Below are 26522 nucleotides of genomic sequence, written 5' to 3' on the forward strand. Positions count from 1 at the left end.
ACTTCAAGGGAGAGACAGGGCTTCAAATCACACCGAACACACATTGGATGACACGCTTCTCAAAATGCACCCACTGGCAGAGCTTAGTGCCTTCACTGGGAGCTCTCTAGCTCTCAGCCCTTTGGCTTATAGGTCAATTAGGGATTGTCTAAATGAGTACTTGGTTCAGGGCAAGCTGGGTGGAGCCTGTGGTCATGTACCAACCTTCCACCACTCAATGGCAAAACTTTTACATCTATTGTTTGTAGCTCTCGCTCTAAGCCAGAGGCTGCTTCTGATTTTTAAGCATCTCCATTGAGGTCACAAAGGCCATTATAATCCACCACCTGATATTTGGTGCAGCGGCTTCTTCCCCGGTCCAGCAACATAAAACACATGCACAACCTTAGTCTCATAACAGGTTCAACCAAGTGTCTGCTGCTTCACACTAAATAAAAACATCATCTCCATGGTCACGGTAAAGTATATTTTTTATTGTGAAAAGTGATAACTGGATCCGCACTGACCGAATCTCAACTGTGCCGTTGCAGGTGCTCCCTATACCTACGGGGTTAGATTTCATCCTTTTGGGGTCCACTGATATAGCATGTCCATAATGGGGTGGGGGAGATGCTAAAGTTTCGAGTGCACCAAACAATATATATTTATATACAGAAAGGGGGCAGAAGGGTGTGTACAATGGAATAGAACCCTACAGCTGCCCTAAGCTGCCCTCGAAGGGAACGTGTGTTTGAACAGGTCAGCACCCTGTAGAAAACTCAAACCCTGCCTCTAAAGAGCTGAAATATGGGTGGGGAGAGGTGGAAAGTGCGAACCCAGGGAAATCCCGTGGCAATCACCACAGTCCAAAGGTGTCTGATGAGTTCAGGAATGTTTCTTACGTGACCAACATCGAGGTCACTTGCTGCAATTAAAACAGTCAAGTCAGTGCAGGAGTCAGTCGACTGTGGTTTGCCACCAGACGTTTTCAGGGGAAGCAGCCAGTTTAACTGGCACAATTTCCCACCCTCTGCAAGATTCCCCTCCCCGTAGCACTTCCTGATCATGAGTGCTACACTGGTGCTTGATAAGCTTTGCCTTGTTTAGCAATGGCCTGCTAGCCAACGCTCTGCTTACTGTTTAGGAGAAAGGCAGCACCCAGCACACTTCCTCAATGTCTGCCAATTGCTCTTCTGAGAGGATTGTTTCCTGAGAGAGACGTGCCCAGTGCGGTAGCCTCAGCACATGTCTACACTAGGGCTTTATGGGACTCCCAGGTTACTATACTGGCAAAGTACTATGGTGTGGACACAGCTATACTGAGCACAGGCGTGGACTTGGCGTGGTTCACCCCCGTCCCTGGCGCCTGTCCCTTTTACGGTGTGAGGGAGACCCTGGCGCACGTAGACCTGGAGTGTTCCGGCTCCTCCTGACCATCCTTTTACCTTTCTGGCTGCACGTTTCCCCTCGCCTTTTCATATACTCACACCCCATCCGTGGCCCCACAGAATCGCAGGACCTCCTCCTGGCGTTGGCCAAAGTAGCCATCTATAAGACCAGGGAGAGGAGGTTGGCTGAGGGGGTTTCCTGCGATTGTGGGGCCCATTTCCAATCCTGCCTTCGCTCACGTATCCCGGCAAAGTTCCTCTGGGCGGCGTCCGCTGGCTCCCTTGACGCCTTCCAGGAGCAGTGGGCGCTGTCTGGGGTCCTCTGCTCGGTGTCCCCTTCAGGTTCCCTTTGTTTGACCCTTTGACCTTCACACCTGCCCCTGTGACATTTTTGGTTGTCCCCTGTAATTATTTGAGTTCCTGGACCTTGTGGATCCTCCCCTAAGGCTGGGGGAGGGTCCTTTAGCAATGGGTGGGCTTGTGCCCACCCACTTCCCGGAACCCAATAGGACCAGTGTAGTAAAGCCACCCACCAGGAGTGAAACAAACTACTCTAGTAAACGCACAGTTTTGCTGGTATAGCTCTGGCTATGCTATAGGCTTCTGTTGACGCAGTCACATCAGTCAGGGATCACCCCTCGTCACATCCCTGACTGACAGATCTATGCTGGACGAAGTCTGTAGTGTAGCCATAGCCTCAGGTTCAAATTTCCCTGCTTAGCACTCACAGAATTTTGGCAGCAGTACTGCATTTGAGGTGCCTTAGCAGGGCTTTACGTGGGAAGCTCTAATGGAATCGTTCCCTGCAACAAGCAAGAAAATTCACTAAAAGATGAGATTGAGCTGAGCAATGCTGCTAGCTCAATGCTTCTCCACAATACAGCGTTAGGGAGTGGTGGTTTCTACGTGGACAAGGATGCTGTGGGTGAAAGATGTCCTAGACTCTAGATGTGATTATAATGTTTAAATATACGAATATCAGCTCTGAGTTAGTCTATTTCTCCTAGGCCAAAGCAGTTCTTCAGTACTCTCCTAACACCTGGATATCATTTGGCTGCTTACGGTGCTTTCACCCCTTTCCCCCTTCCCTTTGAGCCCCCGGGGAGATACGGTAAAGTTTAGTTCAGTTCTGGCCTCCCAGGCACATATGTCTTCATGTCTGCTGATGTCCTCTCTAGCTGACTTTTCTAATAAAGGATCTCATTGGAGGCTGACACACAATGATGTCTCGCTTTAAAATAGATCAGTCTCTACATTTTGGGTTGGCAAAATCCTCTTGAGTGGCTTGCTCAGCTTTCACATCCCTGCAGCGTGAGTATCTAACGGCCCGTTTCACAACCTCGTGTTGCCAATCGCCTTCGTTGCACGGAAGCAAAGACGAGGAGTGTCCGATGATAAGCATTGGGGGATCGGGAAGGGATAAAGCTCACATTCCGCCATACGGCTCATCCCCTTTTACGTGGGCCCCGACTGTAACAGTTATATGGGATTTGGATTTCAGTACAAGAGCTGGGACCATTTTGTGGTCAATGGATTTGGAACTTGGCTGACTGTTCCTATCCAGAGAATTTAACAAAGCTTCTATTAAATAGAATGGGTGCCGAATGCTATGATCAAGCAGATGTGGTGTGGGTTGGAGCCTCCTTCCTTTCTGAGACAGGAGAGACCATGGATTGAAACATTTCATCAAGATGCTACAAGGGGTGGAAGTTACACCACCACTGTCACTCTTTCAGGCTGTAACTGCTTTTTTAGGATGTTCCCATACTCTAACAGCAAGACGCCTCATGCGGGCGTATATCACTAGTGAGCCTCTCTGGTGGCTAGAGGTTCACACTTAACACCCCATTCAACCTGTCTGGATAGCCAAGAAACCAACGCCCTGATGTGACTCACTGGCTCTGTGTTGTTCATTAACCCTCTGGTGACCCTGGGCTTTCCTTTGTGGGATGCTTTCCCTAAAAGCACGTCTGCCCCAGGTAGTTTTCACAGCAGGTATCTCATGTCATGTTATCCCACCAAAGGAAGGGTTATGTTGTATGACTTATAGCTTACCTTAGCCAGACACTAGTGGGTATTGCGCAGATCCACCTGGGCATTTAGTTTTATACCTTTATCTTTCTGTACTGCTAAATCTGACATACCTCCCCCTCTCCCTGGCTTCCCACCAGGAGAGCACTTTAACACAAACCTCCCCCCCCCCCCCCCGTCCCCCTTGCACTCAGCACCATGACCTGCCAGCACAGAAGAGGGGAAGCTGATTTCCAAAGGGAAAAGATTTGTTTCTTTGGCACTAAAAAAAGTAAGAACCACCTGCAGGGTTATTGTTGTTGAATCTGCTGATGCAACCGGTGATCGGCCTTAAAGTCTGTTAGCCACCCCGAAGCTGGTTCCTGTGTCGAAGGGATGAGCAGCAAGATAATCCTTATAGTCTCCATCAATCAGTTTGTCTGCATTGTTCTTGGCAAACCAGCAATCGACCTCCTGCTCGCCGTTGTAGATCTTTCTCTGCTTCCACACGACAGGAACCAGCCTACCTTTTACCTTTAACATGTTCACTGGTCTCGGGTTCGGCTCTCCAGTTGAGTTCTGACTGACCAGCTGGGGACTTCCACCCAGAGGGTCCTGGGTAAGTTTGACTTCATGGTGCAAGAACTGACCTGCAAGGAAAGATTAAACTTACTCCTAAAGCAGCTGCTTTGCTTTGTGACAGAGTCTTTTAAAGGGGTCTCCAAAGCAGCAGCCAAATTACCAGGTTTGAATGGCTCTGGGGATTCTGAAGGGTTTCCCAGCAATGGTGGAAAGAAGCTACATTCTACAATTCTTTTGTTTCTCACCCACACACGGGGAACTGGGACTAGAACTCTGCTTCTTCTTCACCTCCAGAAACACAGGTCTTGGCTAATTAAGCTTGGAAACTGCTTCTTGAGCTGCCACTAGCAGAGAGCCTCCTGTTCCCCACTGGAGGGTAACATCATTTGTTTTATACCCACAAAAGCTAGGAAGGAGAGTGCGGCGACTAGGGCACTAACCTGGAATTCAGGACACCATTCTCAACTCTGCCACAGACTTCCTGTATGACCTTGTGCAAGTCCCCTGTTGTCTAGGGGTCAGTTCCCCAGTGGGCAAATAGCACTTCTCTACCTCACAGGGGTGTTGTGAGGATAAATATGTTAAAATTTGTGAGGTGCTCAGATATTATAGTAATGGGGCCATATAATTACAATCGATAGATACACTAGGGGAGATGGGTCACATGGAGAACAGAGGGGTGAGAACATTGAGGGTTTCTGATGGCAGAAAAGTTGGTCATGACTGGCTCAAGGCAAGAGTCCCACTTCTCAGCTGACCCATCCCATTCCTCTAGGCCCACCATCTCCTGCCTCTGTCCCTCATACCCCTTTGAAATAGTCACTTCTCCCATCTCACCCGTCTCAGTCAGAAACAGTTTGCTACGGGTTACAACTGAAAGAGCGTGACACCTACCTAGCAGTCCATGGGATTGAGGGGAGAGCCCTTTACTGTTGGAAATGTAGAATCCCAGGTGATTCCTCTGGTAGGGGGCAGGATTCTTGTACTGGTGGATCAGGATGACGAAGCTGATGGTGCCTTGTATTGCCACGGTGACACTGGAATTGGCAAAGATAGACACCTCAAGGCCGCTGCTTCCCACCGTGACACTCCGGTCACATGGCAAAATGAATCTTTCCCCATCATCCAGGATGACCTTGGTGGGTGTGATCTCGACGTAGGATCGCTCTGGCTTATTGCTGAGGATTGTGATGGTGCTGAAGTAGGTCCGTTGTTTCTTGTGGCCGTTGGGAGGAGCCGGGGCACCAATTAACTGCCCGTTCACAGTTACGCCTTTTAGACAAAAGAACCAGCGGTTTAAAATGTGAGCGAATGAATCTCTCCGAGCTGCTGCGGTGGATCATGCATAATGAAAACCTCATTTTGAGTGGACACTGAAGTACCACTCAGCTGGGATCCTAGTTCTCCCAGCCACCATCTTGTTTAAAACCAAAATTTTCAAACTTGATTGCTGCAAGTTAAGCCCCTAACTCCATATTTGGACATCCAAGTTTGAAAACAGGCCCCGGTCTATTAGCAGAGTTCTGCCACCATTGCCCTGGTCAGTGTGAGAGAAGATATTTGCCTTGAGTGCTGTGTTAGCATGGTATTTGAAAACTGCATTATCATCTACCTAGGGCAGGTAGGCGATGGCTTGCTTTGACAAACACCATCCTAGAACCCTGCTCAGTCACACAGAGTGTTAACCAGCATGGGTCTAATCCCATTCTGCACAGGACCATGGGACGGAATTATTTCTGGTAAGAGAGGAATTGGATCTGGCCTAATACCACTGCTCTATGGGCATCAGGGCTGTGGGTCATTCTCTGTAGACTGCAGTACACCTAACGTGGCAATGGTGAGAGGTTCTGGTCTAACAGCCCTGCTGCCTCAGGCCTGAAAAGGGCCAACACTCCAACGCAGGCAACAGCAGCGGAAATGTGATGGACGCCATCTTGGCCAACATGCCAGGGATTGAACCAGGACTCCCAGGGCTAAAAGCACAACTGCTACAGCTTGAGCGAAAGGACCCTCAGTGGAACAGCACCGGACTTATAGTCTCTGTGCACTGGCACAGAGAGGCACCTGTAACTCCAGTGGTTATACACGCTTTTCCCACTCTGCCCTTCCAGCATGTCTCAATTCTGCACCGGAGAAGCCACAGGTAGGGGTGGGAGGCCGTGCTTACAGTGTGCCTGGCTCAAAGGGGTTGCAGACCTGGTAAATAAAAATTCTACAACTTGAGCCTGGTCGCTGAGGGGCCCATTTCACCCCTGCCTAAGGGAAACTTTCCTTCTGATTGACTGCTTTTGCCCCACCTCCTGGGGTATAAGCAGCCAATCAGGACTACTGCAGGAGGCAGCTCTCTCTCCCTCTCCCCTCAGGAGCCCACATTGTTCTCATGGCGGGGCGGGGGAGCGGAAAAAGCCCAGCAGCTCAGGGCTGCTCCACTCCCTCTTCTCCCTTCCCCACCTGTGAGCAATGGGACGGCTCCTCTGCAACTCCCTCCCTGCTGCACCTGGCCTGGGAAGGGGGGTGAAGAGTTGAAGGGGGAGCGCAGCTGAGACTGGGTGGGGTCAGAACGGATGGAGGGCTGGGGGACCTGGCCAATGTGATGTCACTTTCATTTCTTTGCAAAATGACAGATACCACACTCAGACGGTAACAATGGAGGGTCACGACTGGTCTCGTGCCATCAGTGCAGAGGTGAAAAGCTCCCTATGCAGCGGTCACAGGAGAAACTCTCATTCCTTTCTCCATACACTTAGCTGCCATTTATTTGAACCTGGGCGACACTGTTCTCCCTCGAGTGCACGCTCCTCTCAAGCCACAAAAAAACAGCCAACATAGCCGGTGAAGGAAGCTGGTGGTCTGTCTGCGAGGGGTTCGGTTTATACTGAAGCAAACAGGGGCTGGACACAGATGGGACAGGGAAGTTGGGCCAATGCGACAAAAGTGCCACACGAAATAGCTCTCTGGTGACTTTGTTTTGTTTCGTTTTTTCCTTGTCAGACAGACTTTCGTATTGTCTTTGGTTTTTACGCTCTCTACCCCCACTCCACGGCTTTCCTGCTTCGCAAATAATCCACTTGCTAACCATGTTGCTTAGGAATTTCAGATCAGATCTGAATTTTTGGCAGTCGGGGTCACACCGGCCTATGCAAAGCAGAGACTTAATCGTTTGGGATTTAGCTTTCTTAGGACGATCCAGAGGCAAAAACTGTTTTAGTGCAATTACTATAGACCCTCCTTTAAAACAAACAGTCATTAACCGCCTCGGTGCTCAGGGATCCTTTTACTGCAGTTTGACAGGGACTTAGCACTGAAGACCACCAGCCCTGTAAGTAAGCAGTATGCAGTTAAATGCTGCTAATAACCTGCCCACCCCACTCTGCCGAGAAGACTCTGCAATCCTGTGGTTGCATTCAGCAACTTTGCAACCAGTGGGCTACGGAAGCGGAATCAGTTAGTGAAACCTGCAGATGGAGCAAAGGGGGGGCCGGAGCCCTAGCATAATCTCTAACAGTGGGAGGCTGTTGGTTCATGTCCGTGCCACAGGTTTAGCATCTGAAACTCAAGATGGCCGTTTATTTAGCTGTGCCTGCTTCAGCTGTAGTTAAGTGCGGCCTACAGACCATATGTGTCTTACCTAATCAGGTGCTGCTTGCTCAAATCAAGCTGGAGCATTGCATTCTGGGTCTTTGTAGTTCCATGGTCCCCATCTCCATAGTAAATATATGGGATGGTGGCAATCTGTTCCATTTGACATGAAGTAGTTGCAGCTCCTGCCCCCCTGCCAATGGAGCCCTGGGTTGGGCAAAGTTTGGGCACCCCTCAGCAGGTTCTGCATGTGATTGGTGCTAAGCCATAGACAGCCACTAAGATCTCATGTGTCTCTGTAACACTGACAGAACCTGCTCGGTGGCAGGCGGGATCGAACCCGGGACCTCTGGAGCTTAGTGCATGAGCCTCTACTGCATGAGCTAAAAGCCAACTGTCTGTTAGCTAAGGTTGTAGAGCAGACTCATTTTTTATCTCTCTCTTTAAGTGGTCTCAGTGCCGCTGGATGGGACAGAACACCACACCCAGAAGGTGTGTGGGTTACACCTCCATCTGTAAAATGGTGACAATGCCTTCCTCCCTCTCTGGTTTGTTGTAAGTTTAATGCATAAATCACCTTGTTGCTAAGTATTTTCACTGTAGGATTGATACCTACAGCTCAAATTTCCCCAGTGCATCAGCTGCTGGAGTAGCCCCAACAGGATTCCCCATTGTCTTACCAGACTCATTATGATCGGAGACCAGTCTGAGAATGTCCCCTGGTTGCCCATCAATATTGAAGCAGACAGCTAGCTTGCTGGAGGGGAAATCAATGACAAAGTGAGGGTCTCCATCCGCTGAGAAGACATGAAAAGGAGAGCAAAGGTAAGAGACGTTCATGGAATACCAGTGCAATCTCACAAAACAGGTCTTAAAGAGCCTTGTCTCTGTTTTCTTCAAGATCTACTGGTACATTTTTAAAGCCTTTAGGGATAGCTGGTTTTGTTCCCCCACAAAAATGTCGAGTTTAAGGTGAAAAGTCAAAAACCAAAATATTTCATTTCTGAAGTGCTGCCACGGTACTTCATGGGAGTTGTAGTTCAGGTGCCTCATACCCCCATTATCCTCTATAGGCCAGGCTCCCTGGCTGGACTACATCTCCCATGATGCACCACAGTTTCTCCTCTTGGTGAAGGGCTGCCATGCAATGCAGCAGCTGCGTAGTCATGGTGCATCATGGGAGATGTGACCCTGGCCCATGGAGAAGAGGTGTGTGAGGCACCCAAACAACATCTCCCATAAGGCACCATGACAGCACTTCAGAATTGAAACATTTCTTTTTTCAGCTGAAAACATTTTGAGTGTTCTGTTTTTTGATGAAAATTCAAAATTTTCCATGGGAAGTAGCCACTTTTTGTTTAGTCCAAAACCCAATTTTCTTTCAATAAACAGTTCAAAGGGACAATTTTTGATCAGCCCTAGGATTAGCATTAACATCAGGCACAATGAACGTTAACAGTTGAGTCTGGGCAAGTCCTCCTGCCCATCAATATTAATTTGATGCAGTAGCAGATAGATTTCCCACACAGCAAGTGATCCACCAGGTGGTGGAACACAGCCATACAGAGATTGGCCTGAGCTGTGAACTTCAGAGCTAAGTGTGATCTTCTTTGGTGTCTGGTGAAGTTCAGATCTAGGGTCTTGGTTTAGGTCTGTTTAATGTTTTAAAGGATGGTCAAAAAAAACAATTAAAATATTGTGAAAACGTTTTGACATTTTTTTCCTGGCTTTTAAAATTTCAGCAACATTATTTTGAAAATCAAGTTATTGTGATGCTAAAATATTGAAATAAAGCCCTTATGACTCCTAAAATGAACTGTCTGTTTTAAATAATGCACCTGTCTTCCTAATATACCACCTCACTGTGCTTCCTAATTAGCCTCCTCACTAACTTTTAGCAATTCCTGATCCTCTCTCTTTCTTTCTTCCAAATTACTGGGTTTTAATCAGATGAATAGGATCTTTGCTGGTTTGCTCCAGGAGGATGTACATCAAAGGCACTAAGAGTTGTGGCTTTTGTAAACCAACCGTTGTTTATCTTCAGTTCCAAAGTATATAAAACTGGGAAATAGACACTGACCTGATGTTCTGGATATTTTAATTCTTTGTTTGTCTGGTTGCTTGGGTACACCTAGAAGTGAGGAAGAGAAGGCAGCCAGAGTTACAGGTACCATAACAGACTAAGCAATGTTACAACAATGTTCCCAAAACACTGCTCAGAGAAATTACGTGACTTGCTCAAGGACACACATTGAGTCATTAGCAAAACCAGGATTATAATCCCAGTCTCCTACCTCCCGATCCTGTGCTTTAACCACTGGACAATCCTTTCTAATGATATCAGTTCTGAGGGGTGCCTGTTTCAAAGGAATGTGTCCAATTATAGCTATTTTGTTTGTACCTGGTGGTGCTTTGTGTCCTTGCAAACTCTGCACTCTTTCCCCAGTGCCCTCAGTAGAAGGACTGGCATGACCCTCCTTAGGCAGGTCTGCATGTAACTCCTTCATCTTCAGGGAGGTGAAGGGGGTGATGAAGTTGTAGGTCAGGGCCAATGACTTGGCTTTATCCATCAAGTGTTCCCTCTCCTCACTGTCATCGCTCTTCAGCCAGGAAGTCAGCAGCTCCTTAATGGTGAGATAGCTCCATGCCCTTTCAGCATAATTCTGAGTCTCCTTGCCATCCTCCATGCCAGGAGAGCCCCTGATGTCATTCTTGCTTGGGACGTCTATGGCCACATCAGTTTTCAGGAGAATGTACTTGTCGGCATTGCTGGCCGTCACCTCCACGTGGAGCTTGCCCGAGTTGCGTTCGATGAGCTTCCCAGCAATGACAATTTCGGACCCATTGAAGTAGTTGGGGAACAGGTTCTGAGTGACCTGCTCCACGCTGTCTTTGGGATAATCAACCCGGATGTCGGAGAGAAGGGGCGTCCCTATCTCGTCATAGAACCTGAAACAAGTCACATTTCCCAGAGGTTAGTGTTTTCAGCCAGGTACTCACATGCACACACAGGTACATGTACGCAGGGGTACACACACACAGAGTGAGTGCTGAATTTGCACTCGGGGTGGGATATTCCCCCAAGGTAATATCAGAGGCATGTTGGTAGGAGGTTGCCTTTCCCTGGTTCTTTGAGCATGGATTCTGTGCTAGGATCTTGTGGCTGTATTCCACATGATCTCCTCTGATACAGGAGGCCTCGAAGGGGAAGATCTCAGCATTATTTGTTTTATGATTCTATGAGAGTCAGAATGGCTTCCACTAGATCTTGAATACTACATACAGATGTGGTCTTCTCATCTCAAAAAAGATATACTGGCATTAGAAAATGTTCAGAGAAGGGCAACTAAAATGATTAGGGGTTTGGAATGGGTCCCATATGAGGAGAGATTAAAGCGGCTAGGATTTTTCAGCTTGGAAAAGAGGAGACTGGGGGGGGTATGATAGAGGTATATAAAATCATGAGTGGTATAGAGAAAGTGAATAAGGAAAAGTTATTTACTTGTTCCTATAATATAAGAACTAGGGACCACAACATGAAATTAATGGGCAGCAGGTTTAAAACAAATACAAGGAAGTTCTTCTTCACACAGCGCACAGTCAACCTGTGGAACTCCTTACCTGAGGAGGTTGCAAAGGTTAGGACTATAATAAGGTTTAAAAGAGAACTAGATAGATTCATGGAGGTTAAGTCCATTAATGGCTATTAGCAGGCTGGGTAAGGAATGGTGTCCCTAGCCTCTGTTTGTCAGAGGGTGGAGATGGAAGGCAGGAGAGAGATCGCTTAATCACTACCTGTTAGGTTCACTCCCTCTGGGGCACCTGGCATTGGCCGCTGTCGGCAGACTGGATACTGGGCTGGATGGACCTTTGGTCTGCCCCAGTATGGCCGTTCTTATGTTCTTACGTTCTTATGAAGATTATACACCCATAATATATTGGTGTTTCATCTAGGGCTTTCTTACAGGACCTACCACATGCCTGGGAATGTCTCCCACTTGGTTGGATGGAAAAGCCTTTATAAGGGACCCAGACCTGAGTTTACGGCTGCATGATTCCCCTGCTACAACTGATGGCCTGACTGAGACCTAAAGCCACCTGGAGAGCACTGCATTCCCTACCAGGCTTGAGCTTTCCAGTCTCAGCCTCCTCTTCTCTTGCAAGGCAGGACTCGCAGAACCCTGAAATCAGGCATTGAAAGATAAATCAACAAAGAACTGGCTTCAACTCTATTTTTGTGGTCAAGCTACATTGATGTTTCATGCCTGCACATACAGGCTGTTAAAGAGCTGGGACTTTGGACATTTTTTATTTTTTCTTTATAAAAAGCTTTTCAGTTTCCTTTTTTAGAATAGTATTGAGCACTCTAGTGCCCTCAGTCTAAGGACCTCAAAGCCCTTTGGAAGCATCAGTTAACCCTAAGAGTGCTATTATTCAATCCAGGTCACAGAGTACTAAAACAAAGCACAAGTGACACTGGGACTTGCCTGAAACCACACAGAGGGTCAGTGGCTTTGCTGAGAGGAGAACCCAGCAATCCTGACTCCATTTTACCTACTCTAACCACAGGACAACACTCCACTACCTTTACAAGCAAGTCTTTTCTCTGATGAGCTCTTGCTACCTGATATAGTTCCCTCGGCTTTCAATGCTTCAGGATCAGACATTTATGCTGCTGCTTTCCAAATTTCACATGCTAAGGTGCAACTCCCATGGGAAAGGTGGTAGATGGGTTTCCACAATGTATTAAAGTAGAGAAGGCAAGCATGCTAAGCATAGTGTAACAAAGCAACACAACTATGATTGGAGGTGTGCAGGCTCACCCCTATGGATACCTAGGGAAACTAGGAGTTTTTTGCCCCATGGAAAATTTCATTTATTTGGCGGAAATTCAAACACCAAAAAATTTTGGTCAAAAACCAAATAACTTTCATTGTGGAAATACAGCCACAGTGCTTCATGGCGGTTTTCGTTTGGGCGACTCATGCTCCCATTCTCCTCTACAGGCTTGGCTCCCTGTTTAGGCTACATCTCCCCTGGTGCACCATGGTCTCCCTCTTGAAGAGGGGAGGCAAAGCTATATGAAAATCCCTGGCTATCGTGTACCATGGGAGATGTAGTCCGGTCAGGGAGCCCAGCCCATTGAGGTGAATGAGGACAGGAGGCAACCAAACAATGACTCCCATGAGGCTATGCTGCAGTATTTCCAAATTCAAATATTTTAGGTTTGAGGTGAAATATTTTTCAATAAAAAACCCAAATCAAAAATTTTCACAGAAAGCAGATGCTGTTTGTGCCGAGGCACCTTCACATTGTCTAACATCTATTTAAACGGGCAATGAGTCCTTGTTTCTCCATTTGCACCCTGGGGCGAGATGATGTAAGTGTCTCCCAGCTCTCCAGCCACCCAGATTTAGGGGCACACGCAATATCTCTGTCAAAAGAATTTAAACCAAAGCCTTGTTCCGAAGTGCACCAAAGCTGTACTATGATACACGGTATCTTGAGGGGGGTTTAGAACCCCCAAGTAGCCATCCAGCCATGGAAAGAGCTCTACAGCCATAAGAACGGCCATACTGGGTCAGACCAAAGGTCCATCTGGCCCAGTATCCTGTCTGCCGACAGTGGCCAGTGCCAGGTGCCCCAGAGGGAATGAACAGAACAGGTAATCATCAACTGATCCATCCCCTGTTGCCCATCCTCAGCTTCTGGCAAACAGAGGCTAGGGCAGCGTTTCTCAAATGCAGCCACTGTGGACTTTTCTTGCGGCTACAGCCTCCTGGGTAGTGATTTGGTGGGGGGCAGCAAAGCAGCAGCCCCCTCCCCCAGGGCCACCAGCAGTGGTTGGGCCCTGCCCACCTCTGGAGACACAAAAGCTGGAGGAACAGACAGCCAGTGAATTCCCCACCTTCCCACCGCTGGTAGGGTCAGACTCCAGCCCTGGGGTGGCAGGTGGCAGGCTCCAGTCACGGGGCTTCAGGCGCCATTCCCTGGCTATATAGTGGTGGGCTCTGGCCCCAAGGTCACCCCCCCATCACCCCTGGTCCTCACTGCCTCCCCCAGTGCTCCTAGCCCCTGCTGCCTCCATATCCACCTTGCCATCCAGGGCTTAATTTGTCCGCAGGTTTGCCTGGGCTGAGTAAGTCTGCTGTGAAAAGTGATATTTATATGTTTGTTAATATCACTTTGCCCAGCAGACTTAGTAACTAGGAAGTCTTTAAAAAAAGCAACCAAAAAAGGAAAAGGCACAACAAGAAAAAAGATAAGAACATGCAAAGCACCTTATTTGTGTTTCTATTCTGTTTAGGGTCAGTAAAGAATAGAGACAACTGTACATTATTTTTATTATTGAGTTTGCAAAAAAAAATTCTACATAAATAAATGGCACTGATTTAGACATGTGTATGTGCATAGTTATTTGTTTTTCCTAAAGTTAACTAAGTATTTTAGGAAAAAGTGTCAGAGCAGAACAAGAGTTGGTGGCTGCACTCTGAGGCCACCAAAAAAATTGTTGTGAGAACCCCTGGGCTACAGACACCATCCATGCCCAGACTTGTAAGGGCTTATCTGAGCTACACCTCTCAACCACTGTCAAACCTCTAACAGCCCCAAGTTTTTGAGGGGGAGGGGCTTGTATTGGCACCCACATTTTGCTAACGGCCCATATCTTTATAAACAAATTCCCTGGAGAAGCCGAAATCCAGATCCACCATCCGCCGCTAGAGCCTGTCTCTACTGTGAATTTATCTGAGGTCCCTCCTCCCCAAACCCAGGCCCACAGGGGTGACCCAGTCTCGTCCAAAGCCCCAGTGCACCCAGGGCGAAGCTCAACAAACCCTTTTAGCTGTGCAGCTGCGTCCTCGTCCTCCTGGACCCGCCGCATCATGCCGCAATTCTCCAGAGACATCCTCTCCAGAAGCTTGTAGTCGACGTCGTTGCCAATGCCAATGGTGAAAAGGCAGAACTTCTCACGGATAGCCTCCTTGGTGTTGCTGAGGATCTTGGAGGACTGCATCTCCCCGACCGTGGGCCGCCCGTCTGTCAGGAAGATGATCAGGGAGACACTCCTGGCGTCAATGTCGTTCTGAGCGATGTAATTGTTAAGCAGCTTTGCACTCGTCTGGACAGCCTCGTTAATATTAGTACCTGGGAATGCAACAAAGTCATGAGCTTATTTTCATAGAATAGAATATCAGGGTTGGAAGGGATCTCAGGAGGTCATCTAGGCCTGACTATGTACGGTGCAAATAGCTGACAAGAAAATCTCAACAGCTTGCAAACATCTGATATGTTCTACTCATTGCGATGTGCCCTTTCCCTCAAAAACAGTACTGCTCCTGCAAGCAGGCTCTGTTACTCCACTTCTTGACAGGTCTGTACCTCTGTCAACAGGCACCACTACAAACGCAACACTTGCCACTCCAGTGACTGCAACAGAGGAGGTGGAAAACAAGGCTAAAAATACTAGAGACAGTCCTGAAGCGAAATCCTGGCTCCATTCTTGAATGTTAGAAGATGGGAATCTAAACCCAGAACCCCAAATGGATTTTGGGAGCCTGGGCTTGTTTTAAGCCATGAGGACACATTTTTAACCTCATAACTATATACATGAAATTACAACCTGTAACATTACTGTATCAACAATCATATTATAAGGCATTGTGAGCCTTCCAAAGACACCCAACATGACAAACTTTGCATTGGATACCACACAATCATATTATAAGGCTGAATATGGGGGTGCAGGGTGTTCCCCCAAGATACAGAGTGTCACAACATGTTTTTCAAAAACAGAAGGCAGAAATCCCACATGGTTACCAGTATCCTTTTTAAACCATAACTCCGCAAAATAGCATTGAAGACTGAAAGCAATGATTTTTTCCCCCCAAAATCATTTTGCAGTAAAGGGCTCATTTGTGGGTAGGTAGGTGGGTGTACAAATACTGATGTGAAGACACCCAGCCAACATCTGTTTTGCTAAACCAGACCCATTAAAGAAGCAAATCAGGATGGTACACCCGCTGAGATGGACAATCAATACATCTCTTTTTTTCAAACTTCAAAGTTTGGCATGCCGTTAATTATTTCTCTTTGTGTTAGCTGTAATTAGTCATATCCACTCAATGCAGGCTCAGCTGGCCCTTACGTGGTTCTCCTATGACACCTCTGGGATAACATGCTTTGTTCATTTGGTAATCACCTTTGGTAATTGCTTAGCTAGGCATGTCCCCCTCCCCACCCCACCTCGCCTCTTCCTGAACTCTTTAGCTAGTAGTACAGGCAGTGCAACAGAGCATCCTGTTTGCTCATTTTTCCTTTGGAATCCCTTCAGTTAGAGTGAATGCTCATTGTTTAGGCTGATAAGGAAAAGTAGGGGAAGCCCTTGCAGATTTTTGGCCAGCCAGAGTCTCTTGTCTTCCCAGAATTTCTAGAGATCATTTTACAGGGCTTTGTGCAGGTAATTTGGTGCTTAGACGTGAAGCTGATGATGGGTCCCCAAGAAGTACATTAGGTTACTGGGGTTCCCAAACATATTTATATTGTAGACCACAACTTAACAGAGCGATCATTGCACCAAATACTGTCTCTGCTATTACAATTAGAGGATTATTATTTATTTATTTTGTTACAGTAATGCTAGGATCCCTAGTCCTGGACCAAGACCCCTCTGTTCTAGGCACGGTACAAACACAGAAGTCAAACAGCAAGTCAAACACGGAACAAAAAGACACCTTCCCTCCCATTTGCAATCTCTGCAACAGCTCCTGCAACTGCTTGCATGCTAAACTAAGTCTTGAATACATCTCCAGCTGCCCCTTAACAGTTGCTTAGCAGCTGGAAACAAGGAGAAGGAGCCAGCACCATGTGACCAACCAGCTCTCTGTAGGCCACAGTTTGAGAACAGCTAGTTTAGATAGTTGGGAAGCTTGTGTGATGAGAAGTCAGAGGGTGGGATTTTCAAATATTAGGGTTACCATATGTCCTCTTTTTCCCGGACATGTCCGGCTTTTCGGCACTCAAACCCCCGTCCGGGGGGAATTGCCAAAAAGCCGAACATGTCCTGGAAAATGGTGGCTCTGCTCCTCCCCTGACTCTTTGGCTCTGTTTAAGAGCCGAGCTGCCCGAGCGCTATGGGCTTCAGGCAGCCCCCTTGCCTCCGGACCCCAGCCGCCGGCCGGGCACTTCCCCTCCCGGGCTCCGGCGGTGCCGGGTCCGGAGGCACGGGGGCTGCCCGAAGCCGGTAGCGCTGGGGCAGCTTGGCTCTTAAACAGAGCCGAAGAGTCAGGGGAGGAGCAGAGCCTCCCGCCGCGGCGGCTCTGCTCCTCCCCGACTCTTCGGCTCTGTTTAAGAGCCGAGCGCTACGGGCTTTGGGCAGCCCCCGTGCCTCCGGACCCTGCGCCGCCGGAGCCCGGGAGGGGAAGTGCCCGGCCGGGGGCGCAGGGTCCGGAGGCAAGGGGGCTGCCCGAAGCCCAAGCGCTACTGGCTTCACGGTTTGCCGGGCAGCCTCCAGACCCTGCGCCCCCGGCTGGGCGCTTCCCCTCCCGGGCTCCAGCTGCGCTGGGGAAGCGCCGGCCGGGGGCGCAGGGTCTGGGGGCTGCCTGGCAAACCGTGAAGCCGGTAGCGCTCGGGCAGCCCTTTCCGCGTGGCTGGGAGTGGGAGGGAGGAGGGGGTGGAGTTAGGGTGGGGAAGGGGCGGGGCTGGGGTGGGGAAATGGGCGGGGCCAGGGCCCATGGAGGGTCCTCTTTTTTTATTGGTTAGATATGGTAACCCTACAAATATGCTCAGCGGTGGGCTAAATCTGCTACCAGGGAAATGAACAGTAAAGTTCCTATTGACTCCAACAGTGAGGCCAATGCTGAGACCTTTTGATAATTCCACCTGGTGTTCCCTGAAGAGATCTGCAAGGTCTCAGGCTGGGGTAAATTAATCAAAGGAACAAGTCAATCCCACCTGGGTCTCCATAGCCTACCTCCAGTAGGTGATATGTTATGGATGTACTTCTTGGCGTCTCTGATGTTGTTTGGAGTCACTGGCAGCAGACGGTCCTGTTGCCAGACCTTGATTCGGTTAGCAAAACCAATAACATTGAAGTGGTCCTCTGGCCTTAGGTCCTTGAGAATGGTGAAGAGAGCATCTTTGGTCTAAAGAAAAGAAAAGAACAAGTCAAATTCTCACCGTTTAATGACAAGGGCCCATTGATTCCAATGGGAGCTGGGTGCCTAAATACCTTTGAGGATCTGAGCCAATAAGCCTCACTCCCTGGATGTTTATTATTTGTATTACAGTAGCACCTAGCGACCAGGGCCCCACTGTGTTAGGTGCTGGACAAATATATAATGAAATGACAGTCCCTGCCCCAAAAAGCTTGCAATCTAAGTGTAAGATGGGAGACACTATTTGGATACAGGGGACTGACGGGGCAGGACAAGGGAACAATTATGAGTAGTCGGACAGCGGCTACAGCACACCCGTTGCCTAACCATTGTCAAGTCTTTTGCAGGCATCGTGGCGTAAGTAGGCTTTAAGGCGAGATTTAGGGGACACTAGTGGCTTTGCAGGTATTTACAGTCATACAGGGCAGCCTGGCAGAATGCATGAAGGAGCTTGTCCAGAAGAGTGACGAATAGGGTAATCCAGGGTGATAGAAATCAAATATTTCCAGACCTGGGGTTTTTATACAAAGAAAACCTGGAGAAGAGCACAAACGTGCCATCAAGCTGAGTGGCCAATATTCCTCTTGATTCTACATTGAAGCTGGCGATTTCATTGCAAACAAATTACCCATTGCAATGGAATCTCTTAGTCATCCCTCCAGCTGGTGATCTGGGGTCTGATCCAAGGTCCATTCGAAATCAGTGGGATTCTTTCCATCAACTTCAATGTGCTTTGGAGCAGACGACGGGTGCCCTGAGCACCTCCTACTGATCCGCATCCAATTTGTAAACTCTTCCCAAATGTTATTTTGATGATTTCTTTCTCCCTTTCCCCCCTTTCCAATCTGGCAATAACTGAGATTTAATCCACTGTTACGTTTCTGCAGAAAGCATTCCATGACTGTTTCAGAGACAACGCTACTAATAGAGACAGAGACAGTGATCAGATGGTGCCCTTGTATTTTAGCAGTGATGGGAGGTTCAGATTTAGGGTTTGGTCCAGAAAAGCACCCAAGAGTTTGAATGCTTTCCCAGACCTCTGAAACCAGCATGGCAGCATGTGCTAGACATTCGCTACTTCCTGGAGTGTTTTCTTGGCATTTAGAACAATGAGGGAAACCTAATAGCAGGTGTTACAGGAATAAAGGCAGGGTGGGAGTTCACATCACTGGTGACGCTGCAATCCCACGTTTTGCTCTAGGATGTAATCTCTGCTTTTCATTCTTAAAACACTTTGCAGACACTAGCTAATGCTAACACCAGTGAGGGGGTAAGTAAGCATTACTACCACTCTTTTACAGATGGGGAGACTGAGGTTCAGAGAGATGACTTCATTTGGCCTGGGAATAGTACGCGGGAGTTCCCAGTTGTCAGTCCAGTAGGCCACGCTGCCTCTCATTTATACATGGAAGAAGTAGGGCAGTGAGACCCAGTGGAGGTGCGAGCGGATCCTACTACATCGCAATGAGGGAGTAGTTGGCCATTTGCTCCTAGAAAATGGTATATAAGTGGATGGAGAGTATGAAGGGGAGTAGGGAGTGTGGTAGGTTGCCATGTCAACCTCTAGAGAGGAAACTCTTGTGCTGGAGGTGAAGGAGGCTGAGAGGTTAGCAGGCTACCAGGCTTCTGCGTCTGTAAATTGCCAACTGTGATGTTCCCCTGGTGTTATCTGGACCGGTGATCTGCTAGGTCACTCCAATCCTTGAGTCTGGGAGCCAACCTTACCCTGCTCTGCTGTGAGAACCCCCATTCCCGGGCTGTTCACGCACAGCCTATAGGATGTAAGCTGCTCCCAGCTATGTGCGTGAGCACTTTTGGCCAGCCGCTGCTTGGATTGTGCAACCGAATGACACTAGCCAATATCTCCAGTCCCAGATACAACCCTAGGAGCCTCCGCTTTGAAGGGTCCAGTTATGCCCGCTGGATGCCGCAAGCTTTTATGAGTTTGTCATTTTAACAAAGAAATTGATATGTACCAGGCTTGTTATCCCAAGGGGAGTCTCTGACATGCTTCAAACCAAATGCACTGCTTCAGGTAGAATAAACAAATATATTTATTAACTACAAAAGATAGATTTTAAGTGATTATAAGGGAAAGCACAACAAGTCAGATTTTGTCAAATGAAATAAAAGCAAAATGCATTCTAAGCTGATCTTTCAGTGCCCTTACAAACTTAGATGTTTCTCACCACAGACTGGCTGGAAGGTGGAAGAGAGAGAGCATGGCAAATGTCTCTCCCTTTTCTCATGTCCTTTCTTCCCTCTTGGCTTCCGCCCCCCCTTCAGAGTCAGGTGAGCATTACCTCATCGCAGTTCTGAACTGACCAAGGGAAGGGGGGTGACTCACTCGAGGGTGCAATAGATCCTTTGTTGCTGCCTAGACCAGTGTCTTTTGTTCCAGTGAGGCTGGGCTGGGTTTGTCCCATACATGCCCTGATGAGGTGTAAACTGCCCCTCTGCTCCTGGAGAGTTTTGCCTGGGCTTGTTTTAAGCCATGAGGGAACATTTTCAACCTCATAACTATATACATGAAATTACAACCTATAATATTACTATTATAACATTGCTCCGTGCATCATGAGCCTTCCGAAGATACCCGACATGACAAACTTTGCATTGGATACCACACAATCATATTATAAGGCTGAACATGGGGGTGCAGGGTGTTCCCCCGAGATACAGAGTGTTACACCAACATAGGCAGGAGAAAGAGAGAGAGAGAAAGGAATAGAAACCGGGCCTATGGCTTAGGGATGAATTTCCAAATCCTATCATAGGTGGGATTGGTAGCTCTGTTTAAGGGTGCCCAACCCTTCCCATGATCAGATCCTGTTTTCAGTTGCTTATAACTTTGCTAAACGTTAATCATTTGGGCTGAAATTTTCCATGCTGGGTGTCTGCCTCCAAATGAAATCTCCTGGAAATTTTCAGCTAAACCAATTCAGCCATTTCTGAGAATGAGGCTAGAGAAAAAGATACAGTCTTGCCCCTATTAAACAATTCTGGTGACCTTTTCTTTGAGCAGTTCTCATGCCACCAGGCTTTGGAGCAGGGATTGAGCAGAAGGGTAGCTTTTTGTGTCAGGATATGCCTTTCGCCGTCCTTGTGACAATCTGCCCAAATCTGGCTTAAGTATAAACCTCTGAAAAATCACAGGTTGCACTTGCTCAGTAGAGACTTGTTAGAGCTTCACAGCTAAAATCTCTGCAGCTTACATTTGCAATGAGCATGTTCTAGCCCAGAGCTGCAGGGGGTTGATCAGGACGTTCCCTTCAATTGCAGCTCTGGATTGTTATGGGTTGGGTGGGGGTTGGGCACCAGAATTGACAGGAGGGCACCTGTCTCTCCTATGCTCTCACTGCCCCCCAGTGAGGAGTTGGAGGAAGCTGCCTGGTTTCAATGTAGAGAAGCAAGAGCCAGACCTAGGGGAACGAACGGAGTTGGCTGAGGAGGCTGGGACTGGAGGCTTGGGGGCGGGGGGGCAAGGAGACTGTGACTGTGACCAGTAGGATGGGGGGAAGGAAGTGAGTGGGGCAAGGAATGCAGATCTGAAAAGGAGCCAAATTCAAGTTGGAAAAATGGGACTAATAGGGCAAAAAAAAATGTAATTAAAGACTATATCATAATGTCCACATACAAGGTATAATGTATTATCATTAAAGACTGTATCACAGTGAATACACACAAAGGGGGCTGAATTAAGGTTATGCTGGCACCTGTAATTCTACCATTTCCTAACTTTTGAATCCTTGACTTTGTAACCTTAATAATGTTCTTTTAACGTAGTGGTGTGCATGAAACATACATCAGTTTGGTTTGAGTCCAGACATGAGCAAAGGGTTAAGGGGGGGAGGGGTGATCTTATTTAGTGGTTCCCTCCCCACTAGCTTTTACTTCAGCTCCAGTATAAACTAAGGGCCCGATCCTGCACAATACTGGGCACTCTCAACTCACACTGAAGCTGATGGGAATGGAGGATGTGCCACGTCTTGCAGGAAAAGGCTCTGCGTGTGACAGGGCAACGCTGGAATGAATCACCCTGATTATTCTATATATTTGCCTGGCTCCTTTTGTCTTTGAGACCTAGGCTGCTTTGTCACGGCAGCTGAGGAGGGCAAAGCTCCCCCCTCGTGGACATGAAACTCTATCCTGATGAAAGTGCAACATGTGCATTGCAATCCATATTCCTCTCCCCTGGGTGGGCTATGGCAGTGGTTCCGGGCAGGCCACAAGCAGGTTTCGGGGAGTTCACCAAGCAGGGCCAGTATTAGACTCGCTGGGGCCCAGGGCAGAAAGCCAAAGCCCCATCGCATGGGGCTGAAGCCCAGAGCCCTGAGCCCCGCCATCCAAGACTGAAGCTGAAGCCTGGGCAATGTAGCTTCTTGGGGGCCCCTGTGGCATGGGGTCCTCCAGGCAATTGCCCTGATTGCTACCCCCTAATGCCGGCCCTGGCTTTTACATGCAGAAAATCAATTATTGTGGCACAGCTGGGCCATGGAGTTTTTATAGCACGTTGGCGTGGGCCTCAGAAAGAAAAAGGCTGAGAACCCCTGGGCTCCGGGAAAGGCATGTCCTTGGGAGTATTAAGAGGTGTATACAACTCAGGAGCTGCCAAGGGGCTACAGCTTTTATCAAGGGAAACTGGTCAGAAAGTTTCTACTGCTGGCATCCCTCAGAGACTTTAAATATATTGCACCAAAAGGCAAAACGCCTGCACTGACTGATGGCTGGAGTGAAAAGTGAGGGCTCCTGTAGCTACTCTGTGGCAGCCTCTGTGCTTAGGGCACACGGACAGCTTTCTACATTCGGGCCTTGTAAGGCTACAGTCGGAATTTATCTTGAAATGCTCCAGGGACTCCCAGGCACTGCAGTGAGAGCCCAGCTTTTCTCTGCACCTAACGGGGTCTCTGCTGCCAGCGCCCAGAATGAGTCATTCCACTAAAATGCATGTATGAGGACGATTAACCCTTTGATCGCTGGTATTTTCCAAACCGCTAGCCAGAGGGGTGTTTAGCGTGACAATGAGTCACCCTGCATTTAGCCTGGTATTCTTGTTTTTAACATGGGCGTGCTGGGGAAGCCAGATCAAGGATCAGGGTCCTATCATGCGAGGCACTGTAGAGTTAAGTAACAAAGAAGGCTGTCTCTGTCCCAGGAGAGTGGTCTGGAGGCAACAGGTGGAGAAGACAAGGAGTGACTGGGAGGAAGAAGTAACAATAAGAATCTGTGCTAGTAGATTTGCAGCCTTTAATGAGTTAAAAGAAGTGTGTTTGTGACAGCTGCCACTGGGGCTGACACACCAGGGAACCTCCAGAACTAACTGGATGACATCAAAGGTGGTTACGAGAAGGAGTGGGGGAAATTGCTCTCCTTAACCTCTGAGGACAGGACAAGAAGCAATGGGCTTAAATTACCGCAAGGGCGGTTTAGGTTGGACATTAGGAAAAACTTCCTAACTGCCAGAGTAGTTAAGCACTGGAATAAATTGCCCAGGGAGGTTGTGGAATCTCCATCATTGGATATTTTAGGGCAGGTTAGACAAACACCTGTGAGGAATGGTCTTGTTATTATGTAGTCCAGCCTTGAGTGTTGGGGACTGGACTAGATGACCTCTCGAGGTCCCCTCCAGTCCTACACTTCTATGAATCTCAACATCTTGGTCTGAAGAGTCAGGCTCTGCAGCTGGGAGACTGAAATCGAGAGCCACTGTGCGCAGGGCCGGCTCCAGGGTTTTGGCCGCCCCAAGCAGCCAAAACAAACAAACAAACAAAAAAAGCCGCGATCGCGATCTGCGGCGGCATTTCGGCGGGAGGTCCTTCACTCCCAGGCGGAGTGAGGGACCGTCCGCCGAATTGCCGCCGAATACCTGGACCTGCCGCCCCTCTCCAGAGCGGCTGCCCGAAGCACCTGCTTGAGAAGCTGGTGCCTGGAGCCGGCCTGACTGTGCGGGGTGGGGAGGAGAGACATAACACACACTGAGCAGTGGGCTATGCTGGCATTAACATTTCTGCAAGGAATCGCAAAAGCCAATGCTTGCCTATGGCACTCAGGCATCTCAAGCCTGGAGATGAAGGTGAGTAAATTCTCCATAGGGACAGACGGCCACAGGGACCAGGGGAAGCAGGAATCCAGCCCGTGTTGAGCTCTATGGCTGAGTTGCTGCTGGTTGCTGCAGCCTCCACACTGTTCAGTAATGGGAACACATTGGAAACCTCCGAGCACACTGGTCTGGCATGAATAGTAAGACAACAGCATGGGTAATGGTGCTCCTAGAAATATAACTGCTAATAACATAGTGCTGTTGGGGTTACTATGCCTGCCTGAGCCAGAGTTCTTCCATGTTTAAACTCTGTTCTTCCATGTTTAACTCTGATCGACCTTAACAACCAAGGACAGGTATTGGAATGTGTAAATAGCTAGTTAGCAATTACAACCTTGCTCATTTCAGGTACCAAACAATAATGATGAGGTTTGCATGTTTCTAGCTGAGGAAGGGGTAATAAACTAAGGGTAAACAGGACCAAATAACTGTTTAGAGAGAAGTTACTAACAAACTAGATTTATAGCCCTAGAATGATTTAGTTACTTAAATGTATAAACATGCCTTTGGTAGAAAGGGGAGGGGGAGTGGGGGGGGGTGATAGAGAGGGGGAGAGAGGGGGGGCTTAGTTGTAAAGTGTATAAAGAAGAGAGAAACTGTTTTTGCTGGTGTGCTCGATTTGAGACTTGCCTGTCTCCTTGCACCACTTTGAGATCTCAAATAAACTTTGATTGTTTCTCCACCCCGGTATGTTTATTGGCGTGAAGCACTCCGGGCACCGAACCTCACTGTTGCTATCCTCGGGCCCCTGTGCCGGCAACAGTCTTGGCGTCCCTGGGTGGGCTCGAGGCTGAAATTTAGCCTTGCCCGGATCCCTTCTGGCGGCCGACGGATTACGGCGACGACCGACGCCCAGCGCGCACCGGTGACTTCATCGGGGGCCTCGGCGGAGACGTGATTTGGTCGACCCCGGAGGGCACAACGGTGCAACGCGCTTGATTAGTGGAGAAACAGCTGTGGGCGACGGTGCAGAACCGGACCCTTGGATAAGGTAGGAACAGTCCAGTGGGGACTTTACCTGTTTTGACCTGGGGACGCCCAGTGTCTCCCTAGAGTATGGGGCAGGGACAGAGTACTGCAGGCAGGGCAAGGTGTATGCCCTTAGAATGCATTCTGGTGAACTGGTAAGTGTTTGGATCGGATCCGTTGGTTAAAAGTAAATTAAAAAGATTCTGTACAGTAGACTGGCCTCAATATCAGCTAGAGGACCAGGAAAGGTGGCCACCGGAGGGATCACTTAATTATAATACGATCCTTCAATTGCTTTTGTTTTGTCAGCGTACGGGTAAATGGAATGAACATATGTATGTACAGTTGTTTATGTTATTAAGAGATAGATCAGATCTTTTGCAAAAGTGTAATTTGACTCCGACAGGTTCGGTAGTAAATGTTAGTCCTCAGAACCCTCCCCCGGTTGTAATGGCAGAGTCGGTGTCCCCTTCGGCTCCAACACCCTCACCATATAAAGATAGGGTGCCTCAGGTCCCAGAGATTGCCCCCTCGGTGGGATTCTATCCATTGATTACTGAGACTCGGATAGCCCGTACTGGAACAGAAAATCACCCAGCCACTACAATGCAGGTTTATACCCATGTGCCTTTTAACCCAGTGGACCTAGCAGCTTTTAAGGCACAGGCAGGGGAATTCTCTACGAATCCAAGCAAGTTTATCTCGGTCTTTGAAGGGTGTCTGGCTAGCCATAAGCCTGACTGGGATGACTGTAATGTCCTTATGCGGACCCTGCTGTCTGAGGTGGAGCGTAATCAGGTTGTGTCTAAGGCACGAGAGGAGGCACAGCTTAGACATGAGGCAAACGCAGCAAACGTTCCTGTTGCTGCAGTTCAGGTCCCTACAGCAGACCCCCGGTGGAATCCCAACGTGCCGGCAGATCTCACCTGTTTCACTGTATACAAGGAACTCCTATTACATGGTCTCCGACACTCAGCTGTCCGACATAACAATTGGGCTAAGCCGTATGAGCTAGTACAGGAGCCAAAAGAGAGTCCGGTTGCTTTTCTGCAGCGTATTCGGGATACCATCAGGCAAACTACTAATGCAAACCCTGATGATCAGGCTACTGAGACAATTATAAAGGGTATCTTTACCAGCCGTGCCGCCCCTGATATTAAAAGGAAATTGCAGAAAAAGGAGGATTTGATGGGCATGACAATGGCACAGATTTTGGAAACTGCAAACAGGGCTTACAGCCTTAGGGAGGGAGAAAAGGAAAAGAGGCAAGTGAAAATGATGGTTGCAGCAGTACAGGCTGGTGGCAGGGGAAGATTTCAGGAAGGTGGAAAGGGCCGGGGAATGAGAGGACGTAGGCGTGTGCGCCTTGGCTCACAGGAAAGGCGTCTGGGTCGCAACCAGTGTGCCATATGCCGAAAGGAGGGACATTGGAAAAATGAGTGCCCCGAAAGGGAAGGTACCCCTATGATGGCAGCGGAGGATCAAGAATAGGGGTGTCAGGGGAGACGGACTATCCTGCCCCCGGAACCCCGAGTAAAAATGCGGGTGGGAGATTCAGATATAGACTTTTTAATAGACTCTGGAGCTGCACGAACTGCTGTAAACCAACCCCTTCAGCTGCCTGTGGCAGATTCCCTCACTGTGGTGGGAGCCACAGGGAAAGGAACTAAGTGCCCAGTATATGCCCCAGCGGAATGTGCTTTGGGAAACAGAACTCTATCTCACAGACTGGTTTACCTCCCTGATTGTCCAACGCCTCTA

At 48.5% G+C, this 26522-nt stretch overlaps 1 protein-coding gene across 1 annotated transcript in view; it reads right to left on the reverse strand.

Moving 5' to 3' along the window:
• Nucleotides 1–452: 452 nt before the first annotated feature.
• Nucleotides 453–26522, reverse strand: part of ITIH5 (inter-alpha-trypsin inhibitor heavy chain 5) — a 75836-nt gene continuing 49766 nt past the window's right edge. The window contains exons 8-14 of the mRNA XM_005291924.4: nt 17509–17680; nt 14375–14684; nt 9940–10487; nt 9619–9669; nt 8219–8335; nt 4854–5231; nt 453–4027 (exon numbers count right to left, since the gene is read on the reverse strand). Of these exons, the coding sequence (XP_005291981.2) occupies nt 3729–4027; nt 4854–5231; nt 8219–8335; nt 9619–9669; nt 9940–10487; nt 14375–14684; nt 17509–17680 (1875 nt within the window). The 3' untranslated portion in view covers nt 453–3728. The remainder of the gene's footprint in view (nt 4028–4853; nt 5232–8218; nt 8336–9618; nt 9670–9939; nt 10488–14374; nt 14685–17508; nt 17681–26522) is intronic.

Source organism: Chrysemys picta, chromosome 1 (assembly GCF_011386835.1).
Source record: "Chrysemys picta bellii isolate R12L10 chromosome 1, ASM1138683v2, whole genome shotgun sequence".
Lineage (NCBI taxonomy): Eukaryota > Metazoa > Chordata > Testudines > Emydidae > Chrysemys > Chrysemys picta.